At 53.1% G+C, this 16,300-nt stretch overlaps 3 protein-coding genes across 9 annotated transcripts; 1 reads left to right on the top strand and 2 right to left on the bottom strand.

Annotated features, from left to right (window-relative positions):
* Nucleotides 1-1,990: 1,990 nt before the first annotated feature.
* On the bottom strand, nt 1,991-6,997 carry EIF2B4 (eukaryotic translation initiation factor 2B subunit delta). 6 transcript variants are annotated; one of them, XM_084792613.1, is made up of 13 exons: nt 6,846-6,997; nt 6,438-6,481; nt 6,021-6,156; nt 5,575-5,784; nt 5,237-5,319; nt 5,007-5,098; nt 4,670-4,784; nt 4,374-4,450; nt 4,155-4,257; nt 3,671-3,798; nt 3,372-3,549; nt 2,359-2,539; nt 1,991-2,232 (listed from the first exon to the last, which is right to left on the bottom strand). In XM_084792613.1, the coding sequence occupies exons 1-13, from the start codon at nt 6,874-6,876 to the stop codon at nt 2,033-2,035; spliced, it is 1,578 nt and encodes a 525-aa protein (XP_084648739.1). In that variant the 5' UTR covers nt 6,877-6,997; the 3' UTR covers nt 1,991-2,032. The 6 variants fall into 6 exon arrangements, with proteins under 6 accessions (XP_084648739.1, XP_084648740.1, XP_084648737.1 ...); XM_084792614.1 differs by having other exon boundaries at nt 5,575-5,781; XM_084792611.1 differs by having other exon boundaries at nt 6,438-6,623; nt 6,846-6,978.
* Nucleotides 6,998-7,102: 105 nt separating this feature from the next.
* SNX17 (sorting nexin 17) lies at nt 7,103-12,545 on the top strand. 2 transcript variants are annotated; one of them, XM_084792615.1, is made up of 15 exons: nt 7,103-7,317; nt 7,715-7,789; nt 8,681-8,798; nt 9,256-9,320; nt 9,586-9,696; nt 9,791-9,881; nt 10,025-10,112; nt 10,336-10,405; nt 10,667-10,759; nt 10,854-11,057; nt 11,293-11,418; nt 11,543-11,620; nt 11,751-11,825; nt 11,909-11,950; nt 12,035-12,545. In XM_084792615.1, exons 1-15 carry the CDS (start codon nt 7,255-7,257, stop codon nt 12,146-12,148), a joined length of 1,413 nt encoding a protein of 470 aa, XP_084648741.1. In that variant the 5' UTR covers nt 7,103-7,254; the 3' UTR covers nt 12,149-12,545. The 2 variants fall into 2 exon arrangements, with proteins under 2 accessions (XP_084648741.1, XP_084648742.1); XM_084792616.1 differs by lacking the exon at nt 7,103-7,317 and adding an exon at nt 7,344-7,447.
* A 94-nt stretch (nt 12,546-12,639) lies between these two features.
* On the bottom strand, nt 12,640-16,250 carry ZNF513 (zinc finger protein 513). Its single transcript, XM_084792617.1, has 4 exons — nt 15,723-16,250; nt 15,323-15,472; nt 13,881-14,468; nt 12,640-13,793 (listed from the first exon to the last, which is right to left on the bottom strand). Exons 1-4 carry the CDS (start codon nt 15,775-15,777, stop codon nt 12,967-12,969), a joined length of 1,620 nt encoding a protein of 539 aa, XP_084648743.1. The 5' UTR covers nt 15,778-16,250; the 3' UTR covers nt 12,640-12,966.
* Between the last annotated feature and the right edge of the window lie 50 nt (nt 16,251-16,300).

Here is a 16,300-nt window from a genome sequence, read left to right as displayed (position 1 = left end):
GGAACAGGGTTTTTAAAGGAAAAATTGCAGGCAGGGGTTTCTAAGCCTTGTTGTTACATGATAGGTCAGAGGGGTACAGAAATGTTGCCCTTTACACTGATTGGCTTGGGGACCAGGGCCAGACTGGGGGGGGGGAGATTTTTTTGTTTGCTCTGGTCACTGTGACCTGTAGCTCTGATTGGTTGGCCTGGGGTGCAAGCTTCTAGGGCCGATTACTAGCTGTATGTTTGTGGCTCTCCCTGGAAACTCCGAGGGTGGGGATGGTGGGGGGGGGGTGTCAAGTTAGCAGACCCTGAACACAAAATGGCATTGGTTTGGTCTCTGCAGTGGCTCACCCATCTATAATGAGATCTATTCTCTCCTGGTGTGCAAGTGTACGTGGAGGCAGAACACTGTATACATAATAAGTATATCTTGTTTTTTTTTAAATGGGGGAGGGAGTATTTATTTATTTTTATGTGTATTGCCTACATATATGTTTAAAAGAGGGTGTCAGATCTCGGAGTTACAAGGGGCTGTAAGTTGCCATGTGGGTGCTGAGCCCAGGTCCTCTGGAAGAACAGTCAGTACTCTTAACCACTGAACTATCTCTCCACCTTTCCAGCATAAGTATTTCTGACATAAATGCCAATTTAGAGCTAGGAGTGGTGGTGCACACCTTTTTAATCTCAGCACTGGGGAAGCAGAGGCAAGCGGGATCTCTGAGTTCAAGGCCAGCCTGATCTACAGAATGAGTTCCAGGACAGCCAACAGGGCTACAGAGAAACCCTGTCTCAGGAAAGACCAATAAATAAATTTATCACTAAGGCTAGGACTTGTGCTGGGGATGGCTCCAAAGCCTTGTTCCAGGTGAGCTATAACTAAGCTCTAGCTCTGCTCTTGGCTTTTTGATTTCTGCTTCTGCATCTACATCCCGCCATAGCTCCTTGTGACTTACACCTCAGGTACTACACAAATACCAGCACTAATGACTCAAGACATGAATAGCTTTTTGTTAAAAAAATGTTTTTTATAGCCAGGCATGGTGGTACACACCTTTCATCCCAGCACTTGGGAGGCAGAGGTAAGTGAGTTCGAAGCTAGCCTGGTCTACAAAGAGAGTTCCAGGACAGCCAGAGCTAATACACAGAGAAACCCTATTTCGAGAAAAAAAAATAGATAAAAATTTTATGTTTTTAAATTATATTTATTTAGGTTTTTGTTTTTGAGACAGGGATTTTCTGTGTACTTCTAGAACTTTCAGTATACTTCCTGGCCTCAAACTCAGATCTTGTCTCTGCCTCCAGAGTGCTGGGATTAAAAGCGTGTGCCACCATGCCCAGCTACTATGTGTATGTGTATCTTGTCCACCTGTATGTGCATCACATACATGCCTGGTGCCCAAGGAGGTCAGCAGAGGGCATTGGATATTCTGAAACTGAGTTACAGATGGGTGTGAACCACCATATGGGTGCTGGGTACTGAACACTGGTCCTCTGGAAAAAAGAGCCAGTGTTCTTCACCAGTGAGCTACCTCTCCAGCCCAGTAGTTGGTTTTTCGAAACAGGGTTTCTCTGTGTAGCCTTAGCTGTCCTGGACTCACTTTGTAGACCAGGCTGGCCTCAAACTCACAGCGATCCGCCTGCCTCTGTCTTCCGAGTGCTGGTAGTAGTTGTTTTTGAAACAAGGTCTCACTTTGTAGCCCTAGCTGGCTTGGAACTCAATATATAGAACAGGCTGGCCTTTAATTTTACAGAGATTGGGGGCAGGGGAAATTTTATAGAGACTGGCTACCTCTGCTGGGGTTAAAGGGGAGTTCTGGGAATGCCACACGCCTGGCCTATGAACAGCTTTGATACCTAAGCGAACCATCTTGCTCCAAAGCACTGGCTTGGAGTCAATCACCTGAGAAGGGTTTGCATAGCCAGGTTCCCAGTGGGTGTGAGGGGTTGCAGAGTATGAGTTCCTGACCTAAGAGGCAGAGATGCTCAGACATACAAAGGCAGCAGAGTTAAGGGGTAAGGAGTAGGTTTTTATTGACCCTTGTTCCTTTTCACTGGTCACTGCTCTTGACCCGAAGGACAACAGGCACAGAGCTGCAAGGGATCATGCCCAACTCTGTGATCACCAGATCCACGAGCTCAGGCGGCGTCACATCATAGACCAGATTCAACAACCGGAGGGATGGATGGTTCTGCCAGTTAGCCAGGGCCACCTGCCCTCCCCGCGTACACTGCAGATCATCAGGGTCATCTGCAATAGTGAGTGGGCCTGTTAGCATCCTTTTAGAAAAAAAGTCAGGGTTTAATTTCCCTTCCTCTCCCAAGTATCCTCAGGCTCCGACAGCCTCAGCTGGTTACTGACCTCTCCTCTGCTTACCTAGCTCATTGGAGACGAAGGCATCAGTCTGCACACGCTCACAGAACTTGTATGTTTCGCAGCAGACCAGTACTGGAACATTATACGCTCGAGCAACCAGGGCCAGCTGTGCTGTCCCTACCCGTGACATCACAGACCCATTGGCCAGGAGTGCATGAGCTCCCAATAGCACCTTAGAAACCTGTGAGACAGTGTGGAGTGGGAAGAAAGATGCCATGTTCTATCAGCATATAATGAAGCCCCCTGCCTCTGCCATCTTGTATTGTCCCAGAGTAGTGAAACCGCCCTGTTCCTTTCAGTGGCTGCTGCTTTAACATAATGTTCTTGTAATAGCTAAACTGTACTTTTGCATGTAGCAGTTGCTTCTCTGTATCTCTCTCTCTCCCTTTTGTTTTTGTTTCAAGACAGGGTTTCTCTGTATAGATAGCCCTGGCTGGAATTCACTCTCTAGACCAGGCTGGCCTTGAACTCAAGAGATCTGTCTGCCTCTGCCTTCCAAGTGCTAGTATCACCACCACACCCACTTTTTCTACTAAGGATAAAAGGTGTTAGGTGTCACCTTTAATCTCAGTACGTGGGAGGCAAAAGCAAGCAGATTTCTGTGGATTCCCTAGGCCAGCTAGGACCACATAATGAGACTTTGTCTTTAAAAAAAAAAAAAAAGGGCTACCCAGAGAAACCCTGCTCCTCCCTCCCCTCAACATAAATAAATATAATAAAAGGTAAGGGCCAATGAGGTGGCTCAATGGGTAAAGTCACTGCCAACCTTGGCAATCTGAGTTCTGTCCTCAGGATGTGAATGTGGGAAGAGCCGACACTTCTAAAGGGTGTCCTCTGACTTCCACACAGAAGCCAGGGCGCGCTGCCTCTGCCTACTCCCAGCCCCTCTCCCACTCCCTGCCACAATAAAGAAATGCAAACAGGGAAAAAGAACAAAACATAAGGTTACTGTGCCCGTGCTACTACACCCTTCCTTTTCATCTCTGGAGTTCCTCTCCTGTGAGGACTCTCACCTCTGGGAGCACGTAGGAGGCTGCAGGAATCAGCAGGTAGGAGGTAGGGACCCCAGCACGAACAAGAGAGCGGAGCATGTGCCTTCCCTCAAGCCGGGGCCTGCTGTCCACCACCACCACCCGAAACCGCCTGCCCTCGACCCAAGCCTCCCGGAGAATCCGTGACACCAGGGATGAGCTAGACATGGAGGGAGAAGAGGTGTTATAAACGCTACTAGCTGGTGGCCTGTCCAAAGCCAGGGCAGGCGTGTCCTCTGACGGTCGCCCTCCCCAGTTTCCTCAGTCAGCGTCGACCCTACCATCCATACACCAGGATCACGTCCCCATCGCTGATCTTCTTAGAGGCAGACCGTGAAATTGCCTGAGCTGCCAGCACAATCTTCTCCTGTATGTACCGGTCAATGGCTTCTCCGAGTTCTGACTTGGCCTAAATGTCGAGAGCACATGGATACAGTGCACTGTCTGCTTGTCATGCCTGATGTGCCAATCATGATCCTAGCACTCAGGAAGCAGGAGGGTCTCTGAGTCCGAGGCCAACTTGGTCAGGACAGCTGAGACCATATGCTCAAAACAAAAATCAAAAATCACCATGCCCTTTGCTTGAATACGTATATAACAATGGGCCTGAACTGGACCCCAAGATGGCAGGAATGCAAGTGCCTAAGCACTTCCCTAAGCAGTGACTAGGGCTGTGGGGCATGCCAATTCATGAGTTCAGAATGTGCTGCGCGACCTAACCACAGGCGCAGCCTTGCCTTTCCCATTCCCAGAGTCCTTCATCACCTCCTCTTCCCGCTTGGAGCTGCTCATGCCAGTAATTTCCTTGTTAAGGAACTTGATGGCGTTGCACATGCTTGCTGACAGGGGGCGGCACTGGGTCAGGAAGCTGCAACAACAATGCCCCAGGTTTGTGCAACTGGTTAGGACTTAAAAGAGAACAGCAAGACGAAATCAGAGAAGGGACCGCATAAGGTGCAAGTGGAGCTGCACGCCAGGGCTCACCTGATGTAGGGCTTTAGCTTATTTACAAGATCCCTGGAGAGGTCCTCACTGGGAGGTGTTGTGTAATCCTGAATCACCTACAGAATACACAAATGGGTCAGCAAAATGTCCTTAAGGAAGGTCTCTGAAATGGGGTAGAGGCAAGCTTCCCTGGGGGAAATGTTCAGAGTGTGAGAGTCATTCCTTCTTTGTCCCAGAGGTGACCTGGATGGGGGAATTTGGGGGGGGGGGCGGGAAAGACATGCTAGGGCAGTCTTAGGGAGTGGGGCAGAGTCAGAGACGAGAACAGGGCATACCTGTTGCAAGGCGCGGAGCAGTGCGATGCAGCGGGCATTGGAGCCACTGACAAGGCCCTGGGAGTACTGCAGACCAAGTCGTACCATGGCTGGGTGGATCACAGAGGATGGGATGCTGACGGGACAGTGGTGTCACAGACTTTTTAAGGGAACTTGAGTACCTCTCCCCCACCTCCCCTCATGAAAAGGAACTTCCTTCACTAGCACAGACACCCCACTCCCTGCAGCTTTACCTTGAGTTTGAACCCCACCTACCCACACTTTCCAGCTACTTCAAACACTGAGTTCCTCAATCTCCTCAGACTTGCAAGTTACGAAAACTTCCCTAAGACCCTACCTCATGTACTGGGTCAAGGAGTTTTGTCTGCTGTACTGGGGTAGGTGGGAGAAGAGACTGACTTTGGATCCATAATCCTTTCGTGTAGGAACCTTGAGAAAACAAAGGAATGGGACTAAATGAGACAAAGCCCGGTAGAAAGCCAACTCATTTCTTTGACCCTAATATGTGCTTTCCCAGACCCTTTCTTCGCCCAGGGCAATTCTCCAAACACCAAAGCTGCTTCCTACCTGTTGTCCATCTGGTTTTCTAACAAGCCTCCTCAGGAGTGTGGGGTCATCAACCTGGGTGTGCTCAGGGAGACGCTTCCCTCCTGAAAGTTAATGATACGCTTTCAAGACGCCAAACGTCTCAAAATGGGTGATGGGTTTTCAGCGCATGTGGGACTGCGTGGAAAACAGGAAGTCGGGAAGATGGAGCTTGGGGTGGGGGTGGGGGGAGTCAAAAATAGGGGTAGGGATGGAGTTAGCAGGAAAACTTTAAACTCTGTCTCCTATGGGAAGCATGGGAGCCCGAGTTAGTTATAAGAATTTGGAGTGACTGGAGTTTGAACATGACAAGAAGATACCTGAGGTGGCTTCTCCAGCCGTGCTGGGGCAGGCCTGAGGAGGGGGGCCGCCTTGTTCCCCCTTTCTTGCCTGTTTCAGGGCCCGCTCTGCCTCCTGCTTGGCTCTCCTTTCAGCGCGAAGTTCTGCCTTACTCCTGCCAGGTGGAACTTTCTCCCCAGCAGTGCCTCCCGGTTGACTACCAGGTCCCGGGAGTTCTCTGGTTGCATCTGCTAAAGACAGCGAGAAGAGGTGCCCAAGTCCTAGGATGCTGAACTCTTTGCCCCAACTAACGTTACCCTTTAATTTATCTATTTACAGAGATCTGCCTGCCCTTGCCTCCTGGGCACCGGGACCCGGCTTTGTCTGCTTGCCACTGTCTTCCAAGTAACCTCTTCCATCTTTCCTTCTCCCCTTCCAAATCCCTCAACCAGCGTCCCTACCCCAGCTCTTTAATAAGTCCCCTCACCTTGACACTGAGCTGCGGATACAGCAGAGCCAATTTCTTGGTCTGTCCCCTTTTCCTCCTTCCGTTTCTTCTTCTGCTGTTTCTTTTCTTTCCGAAGCTGAAGCTTCTCTTCTTGGGTCATCTCCCGCCCCGCTGCCTGAGACACAGACACGGGAACTGCTCTTCCTCAGGCCATTCCAAAGGCGTATCACTATTGGATGCTTACTAGATTCCCACAGGTTAAGTCCCTAACCCTCTCTGACTTACATAGGGAGACAAACTTCTTCAGAGCCATAGGCACACGCCATAAAGCTCTGTAAAATCTCCTGGTTCTACTGAGAAATGAACTGAAAAAGGGTGGGAGATGGAGCCGAATGAAGGTGACACAGCTTTCTGTGCAGCGCTTGACAGGCGACTTGGGAGGTCTCCCTCACTTACCCCGGGCCGAGGAGAAAGTTCTGCCTTCATCTCGGATCTCGATTCTGCATCAGAAAACAGGGCACAGAGTGAGCCAGAGAGGCTCCGGGAGGGCTTGGGGAGACTCGGCGCAGCTGGCTGCTGGGTTGGCATGACCACAGCTCGGCTGCCGGGCGCGAGGCGCTCCGGGATCCGCGTGGGGACGCACTGCGCGACAGGATCAAAGGACAGGCGGGGGAGGAAAAGGGTCAGTCACCCTTCTGGGAACAGCCGGCAAGCGGCGCCGAGCAGCGCCCTAGATGATGTAAATCAGAGTCCCGAGATGGGCAGAACCCGTGCGGCAAGGCCCAAAAGCGCTCGGTACCCCCCACCAGCGACCCGTCGCTTATCTGCTCCTGTACCAGTTGGTGCATCCAGCCCCTCACTCACCTTCACGAACAGCCACCGCCACCGCAGCCATGATTGTGGGTCCTAGGCTCCTCCCGCCGAGGTCACTCAAACTACAGCGCCACCTGGGAGTCAAGCTCCCCAGCCGTCTCCCGCGGAGTCAGTCCCCAGCGGACTACAACTTCCGGCGTGCTCTGGGTCCCGCCCCCGACTACGGATCGCGATGAGAACCACGGGATGTTGGTTCCCAATTAGGATGCTCTCCGGCTCTCGACTACAGCTCCCAGCATGCCGAGGTTGGTGCTCGCCGAGCCGACGTCCTACAGCCTTCCCACCTCGGAGTTCAGGTCCCCCAAAATGGCGAGCTGGGCTACGGAGAGGCGCTGAGTGGCGGAGGCGAGCAAGCAGAGCCGCTGCGGCCCTGGTAGTACGGAGCTCCGCCTTAGGGAACATGCACTTTTCCATTCCTGAAACCGAGTCCCGCAGCGGGGACAGCGGCGGCTCCGCCTACGTGGTGAGAAGCTGCTAGAGCTGGGCTGGGGCGGGGTTAACGGGCCGGAGCCCTCGGAGCGGCCTCCTGCCTTCAAACTAACCTGGAAGCCATCTCATGTCTCAGCTTCGTACAGAAGTCACCCCAAGCTCCAGTAGGTTCTTTGGGCGATTGCTGTCCCTGGGCCGCAAGTGTCCTGTTGGTGGGCATCACTGTCATCTGCAGGAGGGAGACTGGCGCACAAATGCCCGAGTTTCCCCTGGACTAGGCCTTTTGCTAGGAGCCCTGGGGGGGAGAAAACAGGCTAAATGCCGGGACGCCTTGCGAAAACGGATGTCAGACAACTTCCGGCCAGGTTTCTAGAGGCAAGAGGTGGTTTGGACTTTGACCCTGAGATGTTTGCCTTCTTTTCTATCTCCAGGCCTATAACATTCACGTGAATGGAGTCCTGCACTGTCGGGTGCGCTACAGCCAGCTCCTGGGCCTACACGAGCAGGTGGGACTAGCTCTCTCCCGGCTAGACGCAACTTCAAGCCCTTCCGTACTCATGGCATTAACCCGCTTTCATTGCATTCCCCTTTAATCACTGCCACTGTGAAAAAGTGTACCTTGTTAGCGTGACATTTCAGGGGAACTCCCTAAGCAGCTTGTCTCTCACAATTCCTGCTCCTCTCCAGCCTTACATCCTCATCCCTTCTTTTCTGAGCTGTCTGCTTTGCCTCCGCACGGAGAAGCCAAAGCCTGTTAGCCAAAGCACATTTCTTCTGTCACCTAAGCTACAACTTAGAAATTCGTTTCCCTGTTTAATCCACACTATTGGCTGACTTCCTTGATTGTTCTTGCCTTCTTTGAGCCTATACCTGTTCCAAGGGTCATGTATCAATGATGCAACAATTCCTTTCCTCACCGGACAGTGAACTGTGTTTAACTCTGTAGAGAGCCCTGGGTCTAATGATAACTAATTGTCAGTCCTGAGCAAGTTACCTAATTTCTTTGGGCCTCAGTTTTTTTTCAGATGAAAAATAAATTCCTCAATCAGCAAAGTCCCTTCAACAGACTGTATGAGCATACTATGACTTTATTATTTGTGTACATGAGTGCTCTCTACATCCTGTGAGGGTTCAGTGAACAGTCTTGCTAGAAAAATCAAAGGGCTCTCGGACCCCATGAAAACTCACTGTACAGTGTGAAGGTGCTTATACACACGTGAGCACATACAAAAAGCTTACACTTAAGATTCTTGAGGTCCTGAGTCTGCCAAAGTCATCTTTCCTCACGTGGCCACTTTAGAGTTGTTAGGGGAACCCAGGAGGCCTTGGAGGAATCTCGGCTGCCACCTCCTACTTCCGATGTTAATGTGAAGAATCGTATCTCTTTCTCTACATAGCTTCGGAAGGAGTATGGGGCCAACGTGCTTCCCGCATTCCCCCCAAAGAAGCTTTTCTCCCTGACGCCTGCAGAGGTGGAGCAGAGGCGCGAGCAGTTAGAGAAGTACATGCAAGCTGGTGAGTGGATGGGTGAGATCCAGGCTGAGAACCGCCTCCATCAGTTACACTTAGGAAGCCTCTTGCCTGATGCTGATCAGCAAAGCGAATAGCCATCATGGAGTTTAAACTCCATAGCAGTAAAGCAACCCGCAGATGGGTCTCTATGGGAAATACTAGTATGACGCGAGTTTGAAGAGTGATTCAGGTTGGTGGGGAGAACTTTGTATCGGATATGCGTTAGATTAACATTGCTGTTATTTCCCTAGTTCTGTAGACTGGACTCAACTAGATGGCAGCCAAGGGTGGGGCAGGTGAAGAATTTATGCAAACAGTGTGTGAGGTGAGGCCAGCTGGGGGATGTGGCAGGCTACCATCAGCCCAGGATATGGGGTTGGGGGACCCTACTAAGAGGAGGACTCGAGGAGGCCAAGACTGAGTCCTAAGTTACCGGAATGTCATTCTCTTGACCCCACAGTTCGGCAAGACCCGTTGCTTGGGAGCAGTGAGACCTTTAATAGTTTTCTACGTCGGGCCCAACAGGTAAGGCTCTGTAGGTAGAACCATATTTAAAGGAAAGACCTGCCCGGTGCCCTGTCATTTTAGTTACATGGTTACTTCCTGGTCTGCCCCTCTCCCGTTTTTTTCCCCCAAAGAAGCTTCTGCCCTACCACTGATGTCAAGGGAAGTCTAGCCTGTATTTAAGGATGATGATACCAGAGGGGGCCAGGAAAGTGAGGTTCACCTGAGCTGGAACCTAGACCTTAATTAACAAGGCAGGGCCTCACATCTGCATCTGTTCATACAGGAGACACAACAGGTCCCCACAGAGGAGGTTTCCTTGGAAGTGCTGCTCAGCAATGGACAGAAAGTTCTAGTCAATGTGCTAACTTCTGACCAGACCGAAGATGTTCTGGAGGTGAGGCGCTTGTTGAGCACGGCCCGTCTGCCCAGTGCACGCTAGGCTCTGCACTGAAATACCTGGTTGGATAAGCCGTACTTCCTGTTCCCAGGCTGTGGCTGCAAAGCTGGATCTTCCAGATGACTTGATCGGATATTTTAGTCTCTTCCTCGTTCGAGAAAAAGAAGACGGAGCCTTTTCTTGTGAGTGTCTCTGGCTTTTACTGCTTACGCTTCCGGCCGTGAGTTTCATCCGACGCATCTCAGAATGGAACATTTCCTCCCAGCACTTGTGCTGGTTTCCCTTCCTCTTTAGCCTGGTCACATTTTCCTTTTTTACTCTGTAGTTGTACGGAAGCTGCAGGAGTTTGAGCTGCCTTACGTATCTGTCACCAGTCTTCGGAGTCAAGAGTATAAGATTGTGCTCAGAAAGAGGTCAGGGCTGGGCCTTAAAGCAGGAGAGCCTGGGTTGGATGGCTGGGTCACACACTGCAGTAGCTTCCTCTGGCCGAGGGAATAAGACCAAGAGGTTCTACCCACTTCTCCCACTATTACTTAGCCCCATAGTTGCAGTTGCTTCCGTTCGCCCATTTTCGATTCTACCTCTGCCTTACCCCTGCTTAGCCCCGTTACCCATTTCCACCCCTTGGCCTCACAGTTATTGGGACTCTGCCTATGACGACGATGTCATGGAGAACCGGGTTGGCCTGAACCTGCTTTATGCTCAGGTGAGCTTGGAGCTGCCTCAGAACCCTTGCCCTGAAATGACTATGGTATTCCATTTTCTCAAGAAAACTCCCTCCAAGTCTGGTTCCCAGTTCGTGGGGAAGTTTCTAGAACATGGTCAGAGCTCCTGGCGCAACTTTGACTCTGTAAACTGCTATGGTCAGGGTCTCACTGCAGTATGGACAGGCTGACAGAGCTCACTTTGATCACTTCAGGGGAACTACTAACGAGGAGCCCCCACTCACTGTCCCCACTGTTTGCAGACCGTGTCAGATATTGAGCATGGGTGGATCCTGGTCACCAAAGAGCAGCACCGGCAGCTGAAATCTCTGCAAGAGAAGGTCTCTAAGAAGGAGGTGAGCTCTTTAGCCTTGTCTCCCTGCAAGGTGTCCCTAGCTCCGAGCTAACCCTCCCCTTTGTGACTCACTCCACCTGGTAACCATTTTTCAGTTCTTGCGGCTGGCGCAAACCCTGCGGCACTATGGTTATTTGCGTTTTGATGCCTGTGTGGCTGACTTCCCAGAGAAGGACTGCCCTGTGGTGGTCAGTGCGGGCAACAGTGAGCTCAGTCTCCAGCTGCGACTGCCCGGCCAGCAGCTCCGTGAAGGCTCCTTCCGGGTTACCCGCATGCGGTGCTGGAGGGTAACCTCCTCTGTGAGTTTTTCTTTCTTTTTGAGACAATTTCTAGTTATGTTCCTATTACTAGCCCAGTTATCCTTGAACTCATGATCCTCCTGCCTCAACTTTCCAAAGGCTGGGACTAGCACACCTGCCTTTCTTCTGGGAGGAGAGGCATTCTGAGATGGGGACCTGGCAAGCCTTGAGCTTCCAGGCTGCAGAGGTCCACAAGTTGGCCAAACTGAATCCTATGGGTCCTGTTCTCTTCTAGGTGCCACTCCCCAGCGGAGGCACGAGCAGTCCCAGCCGGGGTCGGGGTGAGGTGCGCCTGGAGCTGGCTTTTGAATACCTCATGAGCAAGGACCGGCTACAGTGGGTCACCATCACCAGCCCGCAGGTGTGAGCCCACCTTCAGAGCTCTTATGGAACCCTCAGGTCCCAAAGCCTAGGCTTCCAGGACTCTGTGTAGGAGGAGACCCGGCTAGGGATGGCTTCTCTCATGAGCCTTCTCCTCCCCTCAGGCCATCATGATGAGCATCTGCCTGCAGTCCATGGTGGACGAGCTCATGGTAAAGAAATCTGGGGGCAGTATCAGGAAGGTAAGTGGCCAGTGGGGACCAAGCCGCTGAGGGCCTGTGCTCTCCTGGCTCATCCTATGAGTATGGTTTCTCTTGAGATGGAGGGGTAATGGTTGGGCTCTGAAGAGAATTATCCTGGGTCTGTCCTCAGATGCTGCGTCGGCGGGTGGGGGGCACCCTGAGACGGTCAGACAGCCAGCAAGCAGTGAAGTCCCCGCCATTGCTCGTAAGTTAATGTTAGTGCCTTAGCCCCCAGCCCTGCCTCGCCTCCCCTCTGCTTCTAATCTAACTGCTCTGCCTCTGCCCCAGGAGTCACCAGATGCCAGCCGGGAATCCATGGTCAAACTCTCAGTGAGTTACAGGGTTGGTGAGGTTGGCTGGGGTCGGGGGGGGCTCACATGCTACCAGCCTCTGACCCTTCTCCGTCTGTTACAGAGTAAGCTGAGTGCCGTGAGCTTGAGGGGAATTGGCAGTCCCAGCGCAGATGCCAGTGCCAGTGCCGTCCACGGCAATTTCGCCTTCGAGGGTATTGGAGATGAGGATCTGTAATCTCAACTGCTCGGATGTCTGCCCTCTGCCCCAGAGGAAATTTACACAGACTTGCCCTGTGCCTATTCTCCCAAATTAGGGGAGGATTTTCCTATTCCCTTCCTACTTCTTTTCCCCCCCATCTTGGCCAGGGGCCTCCTAACCTACCTTCCCTTTCCTGGGCTGGCTACACAAAAGATCACTGTCTCTTTTCCAGAGCTGGCCCTTGATGCCAAATTAGTATTTAGTATTTTGCACAAAGTCCAAGGGACCATGTCTGCCTGCCTTGGGGAGGACCCACAGCTCCCCATGGGTTGCTTCTGGCTTTTTAGGGCCAGGCCATGGGCAGAGGGTGGGCAGAGGTCTGTGAGTGGTCCGACCAGCTCCCCATCATTAAACTCAGCCTGACTGCTGCCTACCTTTGGCTCCCTCTCACTGCCCCTATCATAGCAAGGGCTACGCTGAGGGTAAGGCCTAAGTGTTTGCCATCGCCAATTCAGCATAGACATGGCTTTGTTAGTGTTTCCTTTATTATAAAGCACTGAAATAAGTTAAAACAGGTGAGAAGCTGGGCAGTCCCCAGCCAGTTCATCCACAGCCCCTGGGAGCAGTTGTGGTTCCAAGGCCCTCATCACTGAGCTCGTTAAGTGCATGAGCAAGGCCCCTCGGTCCATATGGCTCCTGCCCATGAGGTTCAGGCTGGTCCATATGGTGCCTAGGTTAGTCTGTGTGGAGCCCCTGGCCAGCGGGGGAGGAGGGGGAAGGTGGTTTCTAGAGTTCATTTGTATAAAATGCAGGCGTAGGGCTAATTCCTAGGGCCCCAAGTAAAAGAACCTAGTTCAAGGCGAGTCTGTATGGAGAGCCCTGCCACCTGCAGCACCCAGGGCTGCTGCGCCCCGAGTGCTCAAAACTGAGGGTGGGCTGTGAGGTGGGGCCCAGCCCTCAGGGGCAGAGAGACCAGGTCCGCCTGCCCCACCATGGCCGTGCACTTTCTGATGGCGCTTGTAGTTGTCCCAGTGGCCTGTGGTATAGGCGCAGGTGGCACAGCGGAAGGGTTTCTCACCCGTATGGCGCAGCATATGACGTTTGAGGTTCATGCTCTGGTTGCAGCTGTAGTTGCAAAGGCTACACCGAAAAGGTTTGTCACCAGAGTGGATGCGACCATGACGCTTGAGGTTGGCTAGGTTGCCACAGGCGTATGGACAGAGCGGGCACTTGTAGGGCTTCTCTCCTGTGTGGACGCGCTGGTGCCGTTTCAGGTTATCCAGATGAGCGGAGGCATACGGACAGCGGGCACAGCGGAAGGGTTTCTCACCACTGTGAGTCTTCATGTGCCGAGCCAGGTGGTTGGGATAGTGAGTGGCAAAGGGGCAGAGACTACAGGCAAAGCCTTTGTCGCTGGGGCCCTGGGGCCCCCCACTGGTACCCCCTCCTGCCTCTCCTCGCATGCAGCGCCCACACATGGCAGCTCCCAACCGGCTGCCCTCACCCTCCTCCAGTTCTTGTCCACAACCCCGGCAGGTCCAAGGGAACAGCAGCTCTGGCAGTGGTTCTGATCCAGCACCACACAAACCCTCCCCTTCACCCCGCAGCTGCCCACAGTCTGGCAGGAAACTGGCACCACCTGGTGGCACATGGAGGCTCAAATCAGGAAGGATCAGCGCATCTGTGGGAACAATAAGACACGGGCCATTAATCCAAGTATCCCATTGCTACCCCCCACGTCCCAGGATCTCTGCGTCCTGCTTGTTACCTTCTGGTCGACGGGGCATTGTCCCCTCCTGCTCTGTGGGACTGGGAGGCCGGGTTGGTCGTGGAGCACAGCATCGGAAGCCACAGGTCGGGCATGGAGGAGCGGGAGGCCCTGTGTGGGTGCGCTGATGCCGCCTCAGGTTGCCCAGGCTGCTGCAGGCAAAGGGGCAGTGGGGACAGCGGTAGGGCTTCTCGCCAGTATGGGTGCGGGTATGTCGCGTCAGGTTGACGAGCTGGGCTGAGGCGTAGGGACAGCGGCCACAGCGGAACGGCTTCTCCCCGCTGTGTGTCTGCATGTGCCGCTTCAGGTGGCTCGAGTAGTGGGACACGAAGGCGCAGAGGCGGCATGAGTACAGGAGCCGTGGGGGCAGCGGGGGCCCCCCACCCGGCCCTCCTGCCCCACAACACGGCCCCTCACCTGTCGGCCCCCCACACAGCTGACAGGCTGGGCCTGGCCTCTCACCCCTGGCCTCCCCTGGCCCCCTGGCTGGCTCCTCAACTTCACTCTCGGCACTTAATGCCCGGCCGCCCCCAGACTCGTCATCACTCAGCCCATAGGGAAGCCCTGGTCTGGCCCCCTGAGAGTCTCCTGGTGAGAGAAGCAAGAAACCCAGTCAGCATGGTTGAAGACCCAGTTCCAAACTCTCCTTCCTTATGGCCCTACTTATTCTGGCCAACCCATCATCTGGTCTAAAAAACAAACAACCCAAACTTTTAAAAAGCCCTCCCATGCAACCTACATTTCCCCTACACTGCCTTCAGAACATTCAGCCTGTCCCCCTTCCTGAGCTTAATTACTGATCTATGCCGTTTCCGATAAATGGAAAAAATCAAGGGCATGAAGTGGATTGCAGGCTGATATCAAGCAACATTAGTTCTTGAGATAAGTGAAAATATGTAGGTCCCTGAGATCATTTTTGTAAGCACTGGTTCAGTAAAGCTCCTTTTTATATAAGGGCGACTATAAAATGAAACTCATCTCAAGGAGGCACAATTTGGAGAAAACAGAAGCAATATAGTGCAAATTACACAGAAAGGGCAGACTCCTTTAAATGGGTTCTCTTGTCTTTACAAAAAAATACCCAAGGAAGAAATGAGAAACTTTAGGGTAGAAACTGAAACCACCTCTGAGTACACAGGATCAGCTGCTACCGTGAAAGAGCAGCTTATTTCCATAATGTTTTCCATGACTCGCTTGAGGTGCATATAGATGAAATGGGGCTGGGGGCAAGGTTATTAAAAGGGCATTGACTTTGGCCGAGTGCACCACACACCCTTGTATTGATGTCACCTTTAGCTAGACCCACAACTTCGCCTTAGCAAAATGCTGCTAAGGGATCCTAGCCAAGCCAGTCCTAGGTTATGGAAGGAAGTGGTGTTTTGGTCACTGACACTAACTTTAAAGGGGTTGAGTCACCAATAGCCATTAATCCTTAAACACACCTTCAGAGTCTCTCTCAAAGCCCATGAGCTGGTCGTTGTGGCCGTCACCTTCCTCCTCTTCCTCTTCAAACTCCAGATCTTGGCCTAGTAGCAAATCACTCTCCAACACCAGGGCCCCAGGTCCTTCGTCGAAGGAATCTTCAGTGTCCACTAAAGAGGGGAGGGTGCTTGTGGAATCTCCCTCCCAAGCCATGCCCAGAATCCGAACCAGGGAGTCAGGCGTGGCGAACTGCACTTCCCGGACTCGATGACCCTCTCGGGTTCCCTTAAGACTTTGGTGGAGAGCTATGATCCCAGATCACCCGCCCCCAACCCTCAGGAGTCCCCCTCCACCTTGACCTGGACCCACTCTACTGACCCCACCCCTATTCCTCCCGACTCAAGGCCCCTGACCCCTGACCTTTGACCCCCTCGCATTTCACGGGCTGCGGGTGGCTTTGCTTCCTTCGGGGCATCGTGACCGGCTCCAGCCCGACGCGCCTCCGGCCCGAGGCCGCCGAGCCCCGCCCCTCCTAGTTCGGCCCAGCCGCCGGCCCTCGCTCTCAGGGTCCAAGAAACGGCCCCATACACCGGTGCGGGCACTGGGCAGCCCCCGGCCCTGGCCCCGGAGACCAGCTCAGGTTGCTCCCGCCGCCGCCGCCGCTTCCATTCATGGAGCCCCCTACCCCCCTTTGGAGACCAGCTGGTACCTCCGTACCCGCTTCCGCTTCCGCCGCCGCACAGCCAGACGGGACACGTAGTTCGTGCAGTGCACTACGAGAGCACAGCCGCAGCATGACCGGGAAGTGATTGTGATGCGCTGCTAGCCGACCAACCAGAAGCTACCGAAGTAGGCCAGCCAGCCAGCCAGGCAGAAGGTGCCCTGCCCCCTCTGTGTACGAACTAGGAAGTCATGCCTGAGAGCGAGCAGCACCAGGATGGCCTCCAGTGAGCAGTGTGCTCAGGAGTTAACTTCTGCCTCCAGCTCCTGCTCCCCTC

The sequence above is a fragment of the Acomys minous genome, assembly GCF_964271855.1.
Source record: "Acomys minous genome assembly, chromosome: 8".
Classification (NCBI taxonomy): domain Eukaryota; kingdom Metazoa; phylum Chordata; class Mammalia; order Rodentia; family Muridae; genus Acomys; species Acomys minous.
This window is presented reverse-complemented; position numbering and strand designations above follow the sequence as displayed.